Source organism: Strix aluco, chromosome 3 (assembly GCF_031877795.1).
Source record: "Strix aluco isolate bStrAlu1 chromosome 3, bStrAlu1.hap1, whole genome shotgun sequence".
Classification (NCBI taxonomy): Eukaryota; Metazoa; Chordata; class Aves; order Strigiformes; family Strigidae; genus Strix; species Strix aluco.
This window is the reverse complement of record NC_133933.1, coordinates 122,065,310-122,081,951: the sequence shown is the minus strand read 5'-3', so window position 1 is coordinate 122,081,951 and position 16,642 is coordinate 122,065,310. Positions and strand designations below refer to the sequence as shown.

General features: G+C 36.4%; 1 protein-coding gene across 11 annotated transcripts in view; it reads left to right on the top strand.

Moving 5' to 3' along the window:
* Positions 1-16,642, top strand: part of PUM2 (pumilio RNA binding family member 2) — a 77,213-nt gene that overhangs the window by 47,380 nt on the left and 13,191 nt on the right. For 9 of the 11 annotated variants that reach the window (XM_074820123.1, XM_074820130.1, XM_074820122.1 and 6 more), the window contains 3 exons: positions 5,404-5,547; positions 6,577-6,858; positions 11,679-11,915. In XM_074820123.1, the coding sequence (XP_074676224.1) occupies positions 5,404-5,547; positions 6,577-6,858; positions 11,679-11,915 (663 nt within the window). The remainder of the gene's footprint in view (positions 1-5,403; positions 5,548-6,576; positions 6,859-11,678; positions 11,916-16,642) is intronic. The other 2 variants (XM_074820126.1, XM_074820124.1) reach the window with 1 other exon arrangement.

Sequence of the window (16,642 nt, the reverse complement as noted above, 5' to 3'; positions counted from 1 at the left end):
TCAGTTTCCATTGTAGGTTGCTGCTTTGTCCCATCTGCTGCATGCCTGGATGGCCAGAGAAAAACTTCATTCATGTGAACATATTTCAGATGGTTCTATAATAGGAATTGTTTGCAACTTGCTTTCAACCTTACTGACCACATTCTTAGATGGAATGGAGCTCAAAATATAAACAAAAAAGACATTTATTTTCACCGTCACCATAAGCTGGTTTCATAGTGAGTCATAAGGAGTGCTGGTGATACCTCTTTAGGTGGAGGATATAGGATAATGAAATGAATACAAGCCACTTTAGATGGGAATCACGGTACTGTTTTAGATGTCTGTATTTGAGCTAGATACTTAAGGCTCCTTTTATAGCTAGTGAGGAGAAACAGGAACTTGATTCATCTGACTCTATTTTAGTTAGTTAGGATAAAGTGAGTTTTGCTCCAGAGGTGCCTTCTTCTATTCACTTACTATAAAATTGAGTCAAGATCACTAAATTACATCTAGATACCAAAATGTGATTAATAGAATCCCTGGTAGTAACCTGAACGACACATATAATGTAATAAACAAAGAGAAAACATGTGGAATTCTTGTTTCAACGGACTTTGATGTTTTACAAGAAGTATAGGTCCAAACTGGGTTTCAAGCTTTTGAATACTCTTTACAGAGAAAATATTTGTAGTTTGGCTTCGCTGCGAGCTAATAAAGAAGAGTATATTATTCAGCTCACCCATTCTGCTGTCTTTAAATGTTTCAGCTGCTTTCTCCTTGCCACAGCCTTCATGTTGGATGAACTTAATGATCTATTCCAACTATGGGGTGGTTTTATTTATTTTTCAAATTTTATATTTCCAGTATTTCTGTATTCATTATTTAGGGAGGTATATTCTTGTAGCACTTATGGTACATATCTATCTCATCCTAAGCACAAAGAGAAAAATGTGTAAAATCCAAGTTACTTGTCACGTAATGTTTTTAAGTCTCTTTTCTTTTTTAAAACCATCAGAAGTGAAATATATTTTGCATTGGAGTTGTGCAATTACATTTTAAATTCTTGTCCTAATTTAACAAGTCTTTCATTAACAAGAAAACCAGACAGTTTCTGATTGAAGAAATGTGCAAGACAAAGTCAGAGGGTACTCCCAGTTTCATCATAATATGATCAGTATACATGCTTTTCTACAAATAAAACCAGTCCTCATCACAGGCAGCGGCTGGATTCTGTCATCTAGATTCAGGAATCTGCCTGTGACTTCAGTTGTCTAAGGAGCCACTGTGCTCAGTGGGCATCTCCCTAGTGCAGTTGCTGTACAGAGGCCACAGAGCTCAGCTTACCCTACAGTAGATGTCTAGTGACAAGTCAGCTGAAGCCCTCCAGAGGCCTCAGGACTGCATTGGCTAGGTCAGATGCAATGTAAGTTTTACTGAATTCGTGCAAGTGAAGCTGTTAGCACTGACTGTAGTGGTGCAGCTAGCATGCAGGCGGGCAGGTAAATCGAGTTGTCTGGAAAACGCATAAAACATTAAAATCAACAATTTCTGTCTATTGGCATTGCCTTTTTTATTACCTAGAGGAATTTGAAGTGTGACATTGCAGTGGGTCATGCATTCTGTGCCTCCAGGTAGTATGAAATAGAAGTTACATTTAATGGTGGAAGACATAGGGAGTTACAGGATTGGCAAAGTTACAATGGTTATAGAAAGTATAAATCATTTACTGGTAGGATAGTAAGTTCTGGATTTGATTTGTGAGAGGACAAGTGCAGAGATAAGGCTGTGCATACCTTGGGAAAAATGAAAGGTTATAGTTGTTTGGTGAGCTTTGGAGACTGAAGACTTCCAGCATTTAAGGAAAGATGGAAGACTAAGAGCTGAATAAGTTTTCAAATCTGTATGCAGAAGAAAGTAATTGGATCTTGGGAATGCTGAGAAGGGAAAAGCTGTAAATTTTCTACGCAGGGAGAGGACTCTACAGTGACTTGCAGGTTATGCTCCCAAGTGGGGAGGGAGAGAGAGAGAGGTGTCAGGATGGTAGCGTTAAAAGGGGCAGATAATTGAGTTGGCAGTAAGAAGTGTCACATCTGTTAACTTAAATTGGATAGAGAGAAGTGACAAACTCTGACATACGTTTGGGTGTCATCAGCAAGGGAAGTTGCATAGAGGGAAGGGAGTAGGAGATCTGGGCAGAGCTTTGTGGTATTACATACAAAAATGTGAGAAGAGAGTGTGAAGTATCCAGTGAAAGACACTGAAGAAATTACTGGGTGGGTAAGAGCAACACTAAGAATAGGCTGTAGGAGCCAAGAGAACAGATTTCCTCTCATTCTTTAAGAACATTTAAGAATTGTGTGAAAAAAATCTAGAAAGTTTTCAGAGCCTGTGGTTTTGGAGATATGTAGAAATCATTTCAGCAAAGCACAGTACTGGTAAACCAGATTGTTTACTTTCATATTTCCCGCTGATCTGGAGACAGTAAGTGTGGATAGAATGGTTGAATTCTAAAATGAAAGGTGTGATTAGGAACTGATTAGGAAGCAGAGTGTTTTAGTTCTTTGGTTGCAGTGAAAGACCACAGTAATCTTGAATGTGAAGGCACTGAAATGAGCTTTGATAGTTGTTAATTTGGAGGGGAAATTGCACAGCCACAGGGAGATGATGTGACCGAGAGGTAATAAAAATCGAAACAGGAGGAGAAGGGAATTAGAAGATCTGGCAAGTCACCATCCTATCTTTGATAGGAGAGAAGGCTGGAAAATAGTTTTTAGCTTTGTGCTCTCCTTTTTGTGGTGGAGTGCAAAGTTTGTAGAATACTGTGAAGGAAAGGAAAGCAGAAGACTTAAGTTTTGCTATGAGAACTGTTCTTCAGTTATTTAATCTGATCTGAGATGACCTCTCTGAAATTGTATTTTTGATGTCAAAGCAAATAGTTTTATACCTCTGAGACTGCAGGTGCTCTTAGCAAGGTCTCTGCAATTTCACAAAGAGCCCTACATTGCTTTGTTTTAGTAGATTTGACTAGAAAGCTGAGAGGCCTCCTATTCCAGGTCAGAATGTATTCATTTCAGAGATCAGGAACATAGAAGCCCCCATCAGTTCTCAAGCACAGCTTGAACCTTCTGTGATGGAGAGTGTCTTGATGCTAATAACCTAGCTTATTATTACTAATTTTAAATGACCTGTTTGTGGGTGGCATCACAGATAAGATAGTGGCAAGGAAGTATCAAGATAAATTGGGCATTTTGTAATGCAAAAAGCAAGTGCAGGTTGCTTCCATTTTTTAATTTGACAGTCATACTAGTCAACTATTTAAAAAAATCTAAAATTATTGAATTGCATTAGTATTAATCCTGGTAAATTCCATTTATGCAATACTGTGTAAGTTATCTTTTTGGGGTTTTTTTATTACAAGTATTTTGCATTGGAAAATAGGCTTGTTTACGTTGTGGGTCTGAAGTCATATAAAATGCTGTGTATTGGTTTCAGATAAGAACAAGGGTGTAAATATATCATCAGTCCTTTATTCTACAGCTATAGCATTATCCGTGGGTTTGAACATTAGAAGAGGGTAGGTGGACAGAGTAAATACTGGTAAGTATTAGCCAATTCTGAGTTCTGAAAAAGTGGTTTTGTATGATACAGCAATAACAAATGGCAGGACACTAACATAGTATTATCAATTGAACATGCTATGAGAAAAAGTAGAAATTACATAGGTTACTAGTAATTAAACATTGCTGATGTGTGCAGGAACATATGTGGTATTACAAAGAGCTTTCCTACTATGTCACTAATCTTTTATGCTGTGTTCTCTACAGAACTACAGTAAAACAGACAGCAGTCCCTCACCTTTCCCTACCCTGGGAATGTAGCAACCTTTCTTAGTGGTGAAGACGGTGGAGCAGCACAGCACAGTTTTGTAGGTGGAAGAGGCAGTGGCACCTATAGCGAAGGTTTCCTAACTAAATCAATTATAAGAACCTGTTTTGGTTGGTTTTAACTAGCCAAACGTTCAGACAAACTTTGTGGAGGACAACTGTCTTCCTGTGCTGTTGGTGGGAAAGAGAAGGTAGATGTACCTGGAATGCAAAACAAGTAGTGAGCAGTGAGAACAAACAGGTTTGGAATTACAGTATTGACAAGTTTTCATAACAAGTTAGTGCATTCATCTCCAGAACCATGAATTGAACATAAAGATCATCACTTCTCTCCTGTTCAGTTACTATCTGAGTCTCCTTTATACCTTCAGATTTTCTTAGTGTGATAGAATTTGGACCTGTGTCTCCAGCTTCCCTGCAGAGTACCATAACCACCATGCCAGTAGGCAGATAGTGTTTCCAGCTTTGATTTTGGAGCAAGGCATCTAGGCAGATTACAAAGATGTTTTAGAAATTGAAGAGGAGAAAATATGATGTGAAAGCCTGGTGATTGAGGTACTCACCTGGAATTAGAAGCCCAGGTCTTTATGTTCCATATGTATTTCAGAGAGAACTCTGCTAGACCCAGTTCTGAACATACATGGAAACGGACTTAAAATAGTATGCAGAATCTTGGTTCTTACACGTACAAAAATAGATGTGTGATTTTTGCAATCTTGACTTTTTTCTTAATAGCATTAGTATATATTTGAACATGGGAGGAATACTGAAATTCTCTTGGGTTTTATTTCATTTCTTTATAAGAATAGTCAACCTAAAAATCAGATGGTCTTATATTTTCATCATCAGCACCCTTTCTTAGATTATCCTAGCTCTTGTCTTCCTTTTTTTTAGAGATTCTTATTCCAATTCTTCTACTTCATTATAAAGTGTCAGAGCTTTAAAATTATTTCTCTTCTTTTTGTCCTAAATAAAGGTTTTTTGTTTTGCTCTTTTGCTTTCCTTCATTCATATGTTGTATCCTGTTTTCCTTCCTACTGCTTGCTTTTCTCTTTTTCTCAATTCCTCCTTTACTTCCCCAGTTCCACCTCTTTAACTGTCAACTGAATGAAATCATACTTTTTTTTCTGTGAAACTTACTGGTCCAAGGTATTCCTACACATACAGCATTTGTTTCCTAATGTGTTTTTGTAGATGGATTTTTTTAAGTGTGGCTAGGTAATGTATGGAATTGCTGAACTTGCATTTAATTCAGCCCTTTAATTGTGCAGATTTCAGTACCTTTTCCATGTACAAAGAGAAATGTAGAATATTTTAAATTGCTGAAAGAAGTTGATTTGATAGTGATCCAAATTGTCACACTGTTTTGTGATGTTCACTGTTTTTTCTTCTGATGTCCAGTTGATGTTCTGAGGCAATATGGCAAAATTGCTGTTTTTCCCCATGTAGTTTGTTGTCTGAATATTTCAAGGAGAGAAGAAATGCTGGCTATATGAGACTACCTGTACTACTAATTCTTGTATTCTGTGTTGTGTAGGCTATCAAGTACTAGCGCCCACTGCCTATTATGATCAGACTGGTGCCTTAGTAGTAGGCCCTGGAGCAAGAACTGGCCTTGGAGCACCAGTCAGATTGGTGGCCTCAACTCCTGTTATAATCAGTTCAGCAGCAGCACAAGCAGGTAAGTAGATGATCCTGCATGGAGGCTGCTTCCACTTTTGTACTGAAACTTAACAGTAATGTTGGTTGATTACTATTTGATACTGTTGATGTGTTTTGCGTGCATCTGTGAAGTTTCTAGTTGTGAAGGATATACCATACAATGGTTATTCTGTTGTCTCCCTTTCTCTGAGAGACACTGCTGTTTCTCAGAGGTGTAGTTTACAATTCAGATTTACAGTCCTCTCCCCATACATATACAGGCATGTTTCTGCAGATGTTGTTGCTTGTCAGATATGAACATTTTCCCTTTTCCTCTCCCCATGCATATAACATGCACTTCTCATCAATCCCCTAAATGGTGTCCTCTAGGAAGCATCATTTCATTGCTTCGGCCTGGCAGAAGATGATGGAGTGCTCTGGGCCTTGCTATGCTTTTCTCCTGAAAAGTGTGGCAAGGAAAAAAAAAACATAGAATGGGACAGCAGAAGAGGAGAATTAGTTATATCAAAAGTCTCTAGTTTTCTTTTTCTCTTTTTATCAGTGATAAAGTCTGGTACTACTTTACTGAACCATTATATTTATTGCATTTGTTAAAATCCAAAATACTAACACGAGGTTAATTAAATTAATCTGTTCAGAAAATTAGATGTTAAGTTAATCTATAAGCTTCTTTCTCTATGCAGAACACACTTCTGACATAAGTAGCTGAAGATGTCTTTGACTCTTAGCTGCAACTCTGCTATTGCAACTTTGGATATAAAAGTACAGTTCAGTAAACAGTAATGTCTTATATGTTTACACTGAAAATTCCCTCAATTACATTAACAGTTTTACAGCCTTGATTAGCCTACAACATATGCTGTCTTCATTTTTTTCCCTTGGGTAATTAAGACTGTGTAATACTATGAAATCTCTTTTAGTCCCTTAATATGTGAATTTCTACTTGTTTAAGAGGGTTTCAAGAAAATATGATTTAGATATGAATAGTCCATTTTCAGTCAGAAATGTTGTGAGAGAGTAATTATGATTGAAAACATGTGTTTTACAGCTGCAGCTGCTTCAGCTGGAGGAACAGCAAACAATCTCGCGGGAGCCACGAACGGTCTATTTCGGCCACTTGGTGCCCAGCCACAACAACAGCAACAGCAAACAAATAGTAGCCTACAGTCCAATTCATTTTATGGCAATAACTCTTTGACCAGTAACTCCCAGAGCAGTTCCCTTTTTTCACATGGTCCTGGCCAACCAGGAAGCACATCTCTTGGCTTTGGAAGTAGCAGCTCTTTAGGAGCAGCTATCGGCTCTGCACTTGGTGGATTTGGCTCATCAGGTAGGTTGTTCATATAGTGAGGAAATTCTGTGAGACTTTTGTGTTAACCAAAAAAATGTATCTGTATCCAGACATATACACATTCATTTCTAAACAGAATGCAAAAGTAGGCTATTCAAGTGTAAAACAAATTATAGGGGAAGAAAAAGGGGTTTTTAAATTCACTTGGGCTCTGTATACAAGATACATTTTTGAAGAATACCCTGTAGTCATAGATAATTTCAAAATACTTTTCCATATTGAGCACTGTACTCTGCCCCAGAAGTTTGTTACTGGTTTTAGTATTTTTTATTTTCAAGGAAGTCTTAATTCTGTGCTTAAAATAACAATGGATGACGTTTCAGATATGCATTTTTTTGTAGTTTTCATTGCAGGAAAATTACTAATTTAAAAAAAAATAAATAGCATATGACTTTCTAAATTTGATCTAATATTGAAGTGCTTGTTTCCATAATATTTCTTTTATAGGATTTATAAAATGGAAAGACTTAATACCCAAGAATAGTCCTTGTTAACTTTAGCAGGTTTAATGTTAGATACAGTTAAGCCTAAATAGTTCTGTGCAAGTTTGGGGCCTTAAATTATTTCTAACAGATGCTCCTAAATATTATCAACCTGTTTGTATTTAAAAAAAAAAAAAAAATTGATGTTGCCATCATGTTTCTGCTCTATAGCAGGAATTTCTTATTCACACAGTTTTTAGACATGCAAGGTAGGTTTTCTATACTTCAGATTCAGTATTAGTAAGGCAAGCAAAATGTCTTTTCTAAAGAATATTTCTTTTGGCTATTAATCTCTAAGTTACAGCACTGAATTGCTTATTATTATTATTATTATTTTAATGAAATCAGTGGAGCATGTTTATAATCTTGTGTATCTTGCAGATGGGTAGAAATTGGGGGAAATTTATGTGCTCTAACAGTATTTTTTAAATTAAATGCCCTAAAAGAAATAAAAAAAAAATCAAACGTTGAAAGAAATTAAAAAGTAAAGATTATTACAAGATAGCTTAATATATGGAAAAACAGAAGGAGAAACACACCCTTCAGTGTTAAAACATGATACCAGTCACTTGGTAACTAAATGGAGGTGAATAGTGACATCAAATATACTGCGTACCAACACAGAGATTTTTCTTTGTGTTGTTTTTCATAAAATAATCTGAAAAATTATTTACTTCAGCAACTAATGTTAGGAAGTACAGAATCAAGTTTTACACTGATCCTCTCCAATATCTGATTTTAAAGAGTAGAGTAGGAGACTTTAAACATACTGTCTTTAATTAAAAAAAAAAAAAAAAAATAGAGACTACTCACCACAGTTGTGTAGGATTTTTTAGTTTTCCATAGCACCACAGCAGGTAGATCTTATTTACAAAGTAATTGTGCTATCCAAGTGCTGTATTTTGTAATACAATTTGTCCTGAGGTACTTGTAGGATTTCAGTGAATTCTTAGCAGCTGTGCTTTGCTCTAGGTACAGTTTCATTTAAATGATGGATAGTGATGATAAGCATATCTGCATATTTAATGCAGTGCACCCATTTTAAGTCTCTAGATAGCATATTTTAAGTCATGAAAGTCTTTATCCAGCTTTATCACAAGGACCTCCATAGAACACAAATTTTAGTTGTGTATCTACTTAAGAAGAATCAGCATAGTTCTTTCTGGCACAAATTAAGCCTTTTTCTTGTAGCAAAGGTCAGTTCCAGAGCTTTGTCCAAAGCCTTCGGCATAGACAGCATATGCTGAAATCTTGCAGCAGTATCCTAGGTGATTTAATTAGCATGGTAGTTTCCACAGGGAAGCAGGAAGCCTATGCTTTTGCAGTTTGAGAAGTGCTGATGAAAGGTGCTATCTAAACCTGAAATATTTTTAGTAGTATTATTGGAATAAAAGTATATTGAAAGTGCCCTTCTGCCAAGTATAAATTGTACTTGCTGTAATAGCCACTTAAAAAAATGCTTCCTGGTTATTTAATTTTTTTAAGAGTTCCGAGCTGTATGTATATATGAATTGAATTACACAGATGAGTACTCATACAAATGGTGTTAATGCATGTTGAGGCAAATTAAAAACAAGTTTAATTTTTTATCTGCCAAAGTTTCAGCTTCTTTGTAACTTCCCTCAGTGAGTTGTAAAGGTTGAATTTCAGTTAAAATATAGCCATGAAGACTGACAGATGACAATACAGACCTTGCCCTTATGTTTTCGGTTGTTGCAGGGGAAAAAAAAAAAACCAAACAAAACACCTCTGCAAAAAATGCAAAGGTGAGCATGTCCTAGCTAAATGACTGTACAACAAAGTAAAAACAGGAAGATGCAAGCATACCATATAAATGGCTGTATGTACTTTACAGTCTCTGCTCTTTTATAATCACAGTTATTCATACTCATTTTAAAGGTTTAGGTACATGATTAAGTTACTGCAGCTTAACAGGTAGCTAACAATTAGATCAACTTTGGCAGCTTTCCACATGCCTACTTCTGGCTTGTAACAAGTGTCAAGTAATTGCATTAGTTTAGACAGTGGTGAAGAGGAGTAAGCTAATTCTAATTATCTTCTGGTTTTTGTAAGCTTTATGTGTGTGTGAAAATGCAGCTCAGCTGGTTCACGGTAACTTGTTAAGCTGCAGTAATTTAGCTGAGTAAGAAACCCTGAAAGAAAGCTGAAGTTTGGTTTGCTTTTTTCATAGTTGGAAAAATAACAATCCATCATGTAGCATTGTATTAACGCTCACATGGTTCACTAGCTGAGCCGGAACCTGTAGAGCTAGTCTCAAATCTTGAGATTTCTTTCAACTGTTGCCTTAATTTGCTCTTCTGATTTCTTAGTATCCTTGCCTAGTTAGTCCAGTATCTTTTCCTTCTGGCTTCTCCTCTAGTATGTCTTCCTTCCCAATTTCCAGGCAACATTTATATCCTGCTTCCCCTCCCAAATACGTTTCTGCTTGTACTGTGTGATGTTCCCATCATCAGCTTACTATTCCAGTCTTTTTGCCCTACAGTCACGTACACCTTCTATGGCCTAACATTTCTTCAAATCTGCTTTCTTTTCATCCTCAGTCCCACTGGTTTTGAAAGTGCTTGCCAGTTTTTCTTGCAGTCTTCTTGTTGGCTCCTTTGTCTGACCTTTCTCTCTTCCTGGTTCTTGTTTCTTTTCTTTTTTCTTTTTTTCCTCTTTCCTTGGTCTATTTCTTGTGTTTGGCTTTTGTCTCCTCTGCATTTGAAGTAGAAAACTTCCTTTCCACACTGCCTGATGGGCCTTTCGAACACAAGATGGGATCTTGGACAGCAGTTTCAGAGACCCATTTTTGGCATGGCACACAGAAGCCTAGAAGTTCAGTTGCAGGGAAAACCTTTATCAGCCATCTCACATGTGCCATATATGGGCAGAAGTTTTAAATTTTCAGCTGTGAGTCTGTAGCAGATCTGTGCTGAACTTGTATGAACTGTGATTTTGCTAAGATTTTTAGCTCAATCAGAGAGCATGAAAATAAAGGTCTCCTGTTGCTAGCATATTGGTCTGAGTACGTGAAAGTTCTCATATAATAGGTAGCTGGATTATTTTGCCAAGGATAAAGCATCTTTCCTTGCCTATTTTTCTGAAATGGCAGTGTTGTTTGGGCAGCACTACTTTGAAAAATTTGGTCCAAGCACGTACCTGCCATGAAAAGTATTAGCCAAGTTGCTAATGTTATGAGAAAACAAAGTAATGTCTTAAAATGGGAAGTATCAGGCGACCTTTATATTGGGCCATGCTGCCAGCTTTAGTAGGAAGGTACCTGACACAGGTAAAGATTATGGAAGCATACATTCTGACCTTTTCCTTTTTAAATTGAAGTAGAAATCAATTTTCCAAATTCAGTTTAAGAAGCATCTTTATTATCAAAATGTCCATAATCTTGGTTTTGTTCATAAGAATGTTCCAGTGTTTAAAATAAGAACTCTAGTTTCATATTTCACTAGTATGCAACGGATACTAGAATTTAACATTTCTAAAAACTTTTTATTCTCCTAATTTATCCTAGACTGTTCATCGCCCTGCTGAATGATGCTGTGCAGGATAACCAGTCCTTCACTAATACACTGTTATCCAAAGCTTCTAGTCTAATTTGACTTTCAGAAATACTGGTAGCAATAAAATTACATTTTTAGTTTCTCACTGAATTTTTCTGTCTCTGCTCTGCTTCTTCTCCTCTTCTTAGCGTATTCTGTCTTTATAATATCTTTTCAAAACACTTCTTTAAGAACCATAATTCTCGTAGGGAATTTTAAGTAGTCATTTTTTTCCTACAGGTGAGGGGTTCACAAACAAGAGGAAGTTCAGAAACAGCTGAACAGCAACATAAATTATTTTCTGAACCCTTAAACAACAACCCATTTTCTCTAGCCTTTTTCCTAAAATCGAGTATCACTGTCTGACTAATAATTTGCAGTGGAAAAAATTTTATCAAACAATTTAGTGGAAATATTTTTAGAATCATTTATTCTGTAAAGTGACAGTGTAATCTAATCTCATAAATTCCATATTTGTCCCAAAGCCTGAAGCCAGGCGGTTAAAACAGAGTACTGCAATACTGCTGTGAGAAGTCTAGAATGAAATGTTGAAAGACATGGGCATTGTTGAAATTACTTATCAGTGGTATGTTTATACCCACTTAGATTTACTTAAAAGTATGTGTGGTTATCACAGTAATTGTCTTTGTCATAACGATTGCTGTAATTATTGTGATCACATCTGTTATTGCCCAGCTGTAGTTGGGGATAGGTTTTATTCAGTTGACACTGTGTAATTAGGGTCTTTTTATTTCTTCTTCAGTTGGCAGTTCTGCAAGTAGTAGTGCCACAAGGAGAGATTCTCTATCTACTAGCTCTGACTTGTACAAAAGATCTAGTAGCAGCCTAGCACCCATAGGGCAGCCATTTTACAATAGTCTGGGATTTTCCTCCTCTCCAAGTCCAATAGGCATGCCTCTGCCAAGCCAAACGCCAGGACATTCACTTACGCCACCGCCATCACTTTCATCACATGGATCCTCATCCAGTTTGCATTTAGGTAAAAAAAACAAAAACAAAAAACCAAAAAAACACTTTTTGTTTGTATGTGTGTATGTATTTCTATGTGTAAAATATATGTTGCATAAGAGATGTCACATTACCTTTGCTGTTAAACAGTTTTGTAATGAAGAGGGGCCATTCCTGAAAGGTGAAGAGCACGCTCAAATGCTCATTGATTTGACAGTGGAGGGCACTCAGCTTTTTGCAGTATCGGGCCAACAGCTGGTTTTTCTTCCCTTGCAGAAGCCCAATAGAGAGCCCAGTAAGACTTATTGGTCCTTTTTGTATTATGATTCTACAGTATGACAAGCAAAGGTGCATTATTTTTGTTTCTACTTCAGTGTATTACCACTTCAAGGACATTTTAAGGTGAAACTGTGTTTAACCTTAGTGACTTTCACTACTGCCCCTTCCTGTGATAAAGTAGAAAAACGAGCAAAGCTGTCAATGTAAAATGTATTGAAAGGTGGTTTTTGAATCAGTGAGGCTACTACTACCTCATGGCCCGGATGCTTTGCCAGGAAGACAATAATTTATCACCAGGCCGGGGGAAAAAAAGAAAATGCATTTGTGAAAGAAGTAGCAAAGGCTTTGTCAGTGGTGGCTCTCTGTTACTGGTTGTATTTTTTAAGGAATGGTGATAGTAATCTTTTAGAAAAATTTTGAGCTAGTTAGATGACACAGGAGCTCAAGCTTTTTTAAAAAATAATTAAAATAAAATTAAAAAATTAAACCCCACCACAGCCTACAGTATATTTAGAATATAATGCCTCTAACCTGAGGTTACTTGATAAACTTACTCTTTTTCCCTTTTCTGTGGTCATTTAGTTTGGATGCTAAAGTCATACAAAGAAACTGGATGTACTCAACGAGATTGAGTTGCCTGTTGCTCCAGTAACTATTCAGTGCACAGTTTTGTGCATGTAACAGGCAACATAATCCCCTGTACTTCTGTTAATGCAAATAAAACAGGAAAAAAATTAAAAGTGCCTACCAAAATACACTTTAAGTGAAAAATGTGTGATTTGTATAACAAGGTTAAAAGTAATTTAAATATATTACATTTACAGTTCAGTATCCCTTTCATGGTTAAGTGCTGAATACCCAAAGTAAAACTGGGCAAGGGGATGTTTCAGCACATTTTATTTTTTTTACTTACCTTTTTTCCTTTTTCAGGTCTACAAAGTGCACCTTTGGGCTGAGACCAAGCATGGAAAGTTTCAGCCCAAATGGAGGCTTTTGAGAAAGTTCTGAACATCTGACAATGGGGTTATCATGGAAATCTTTTTCTGTCTTTCTTTTCGAAGTACTCTCACGATAGTTTTCATATTACTGAAAACTATACTTAAACCAAATTTTGGAAGGCATTATCTAAAATTCAAAACATTTAAAGTTTTGTGTTGTTTCACATTTGATGAATGTTAAAAGACTTTTTTTCAAATCTGGGAAAATAAGCTATGATCAGTATAGAGGATTACCTCTAACAGCAGAAATTGTTAAATACTGATTTTAATCCATTTCAGACTGTGTGGCAGTGTGAACTAAGCATAATAGTTTGTTAAAATCCTGTATTAGATCAGTCTGTAAAGGCCAGAATGTACAGTTATACTCTGAAAATTGACACAACCTTGTTGGCTTTTCATGTGTTCTGCCTCTTCATCTTCCAAATGAAGTGGACCTTGATTATGGGTAAACTTTTTGCTACCTTACTAAATCAGTTTGAAATTTGGAAATTGAGGTCTTTTGGATTTTTGCTTCCACAAAAATGCAGTAATTTTTTTAGCATTTCCTGCGCTCTGCCCTGTGTTATATCTTTGCGCAGTTACATCCAAGGTGCACCATTGGAAAAAGTTGAAGACTATTTCTGCAGTTAATTGTCTGTCCTGTTAAATTTATTCTGGTGTGTTCATCAGCCACTCTTGGAAGCATTTGTTTTGTTCTCACATATAAAAAGTAAAATCAAAAAGGCAAAGCTTTTTCACCAAATAGGAAGTTACACCTGAAATCAAACAAGGAGTATATTTTAAGAAGGGTATGATTATCACATAGTCACTTTTCAGAGTAGAACAACATTGTAAGTTCATGTCTGCATGCAGTTTCCATTGGTATTCTGATAATGCCTGTCAAATGCAACTCTCCCTCCACCTTCAAAACTTGTTGTCCTGCCTGCTTATATCAACAGGTTCAGCTAAGTTTAACTCCTGTTTTAAAATGGGCATCAAACTCGGTTGCTCCTGTTTCAGCCATCAGAATCCTAGAGCACAATACTGGGAAAGGGTGCATGGTTTTATAACCCCTTTGTCAGACACTGCTGCAATTTGTAGCTTAAAAGACCAATTTCCCTTTTACAAGAATTTTGTGATATTTTACTAGTTTTATCTCTTCTCACCAACTCATATCCAACATCCTGAAATAGGAATGTGCTAATTACTTTGTTCTAGTGTCAGTTTTCGTGCATTTGAAGGGATTTGTCAGTTGTCTGTAACTGCTTCTTTACTGTAATCAGTTGGAGCAGTAAGGTCATGAATTTGAACTACCCTTTCACTCCCAGGGACAAAAAACTGCAAGTATTTTTCCTATGTTACAAAAAATCCTTTTAGATTGGTAGTGCTTACTCTGATAGTACATTGCAGCATTTTAAGGATTTGGTGTAGAGTAGGATTTTTAAAATCTGGGCTTTTGGATTAATTATTTTCGATGGTTGCAAGCCAAGCTTTTTAGTAGCTTAGATTGCTGTTTTATCTTCAGAATTGGTCATTCTGGGTAAAAGTAAAGGCCCCTTGGCAAGACAGTGTGGGGAACTTTGCATTGCCTCTGCTGTGTACCTACTCTGTAGGGCTTCAGTAAACCAGGCGTAATAAGCACTTGCATTGATTCATAAAATATACATACATATATATATGCATATGTGTGTACATATATGTGTAATTCGATTTCCCATATGAAGATGAAATTTTTAGCTGAGGATGAGATTAAGCTACTTTTTTACAGATGAGCAAATACTTCATAGAAATCAAGCTTAAAGTGTTCATATACTCACATGTATTTTACTAGAAAATAATATTGTTGACTGATTTAAACAACAGTTACTGTGCAGTAAATCTGTTTTATGTCTTGTTAGAAACAGTTGAAGAAATACTTTGGTGATAAGTACTAACAGACTAATGCTATCAAAATAAATGTGCCTAGATCTAGTTTTTAATATTTTTTTCATGTTCTCCTTTAAATATGCCATCCATCTTAAGGAGTTAGCAATTTAACATGCTTTGTGTCCTTGAAGCTTAGTAAGGCTCTCTTTCAGATTGTCTATATCCCCTGTATACCTCTGTGCCTCTTCTTCCCTATGGACTAGCCACAGGGATTTAGATTCAATTAAACTGTAAAACAGCTTAATATTATTCATTGCATTGGAGATCTCTGTTTTATGAGATCAGAAGTGATTATCTGAAGAATGAACTGCACGCTTTATTCCCCAGCAGTTTGTAATTGTGTGACTACTGATGCCTGATAACAGTCTTATAAAACTTCAGTGTTTGCACTGAAACTTCATTTTTGACTAAGTGCTTTATTCAGTAGGGTATGTTCTCCAAATAATGTGTAAGACCTAGGCTGTTACCTTTCTAGTTTGGAATCAGAATCTGTAAAACAAGTGTCCTGAGTTCTTGAAGAGCATGGGAATGTGGTAGGCTAACCAGGAGGATTTGGGTAACTAGAATTCAGATGTCAGTTTTTCATTTCTAAGCTGTTCACACAAAGTTTTCAGGAAGGAGACCAGGTGTCCTTAATGTCCACACTAATGCTGTGGTGGTTTTGGACTGAGAAGGTAATGAGTACAGTATTTAAGAAAATAGTCCATTGTATACAGTAGTATATCTGCATATAATAAATATCTATGACGATGTGCTTTTATTTTGGGGGGGTTTTACTATTTTTCAAATCTGCAATGTTGCCACTGAGTTGTAACACTGCTGCTGTAATAAAAGGTTACATGAGAAGAAAAGATAATTACCTACTAAAGCACTGTTTTTTTATAATTGTGTCCAGGGTTTTACAAGGTTAAGCTTTCTGGGTGCTTTTGAAGTATGACAGGTTCTTCTAGGCACAGTGGATATGTTTTCAGCCTTCCTGTATTATGATCCTGCTTAACGTGACTGTCTGAAGTAGTTTCACAGGCTAGACAGGACTCTCCCAGTTGCAGCATAGTTGTCTTGCAAGTCTTAGAAAGGGAGGGTTCCTAAATTAGACTGAAGAAAGGCTTTTGATAGTCCTGAGTGAAAAATGTATTGTATACATGTAGTTCTACTACACGTGTATAGCATATCAGTTAAAAGCTACTAAGTTTCTTAATTTCTGTTTTGATTGCTGGATAAATTTTCACATTTAATTTATACTTGCATGAAGGCTCAGTTTACAAAAAAAGAAAATAAATGCTGAAACAAATCTTGATTCACATGTGCCATTCCATGACTGTGTATGCTAATTACAGCCATGGAGTTTGTGAGCAGATAATCAAAACTACCTATTTACCCTATTTGGCACAGAACTGAGCATGGGATCAGTGAAGCAATAGAGCTGCTACCTCAGGAATGTAGTGTGCAAGACTTCCTTTTAAACGGGCTCTGCTGCCCTCTCCTGGCATTATGTAGGGTTACTGCACAGCATTTACAGGGAAGCTAGGATTTCATTCATATCTTTAGATAATCTAGGTGAGAAATACCATAATTT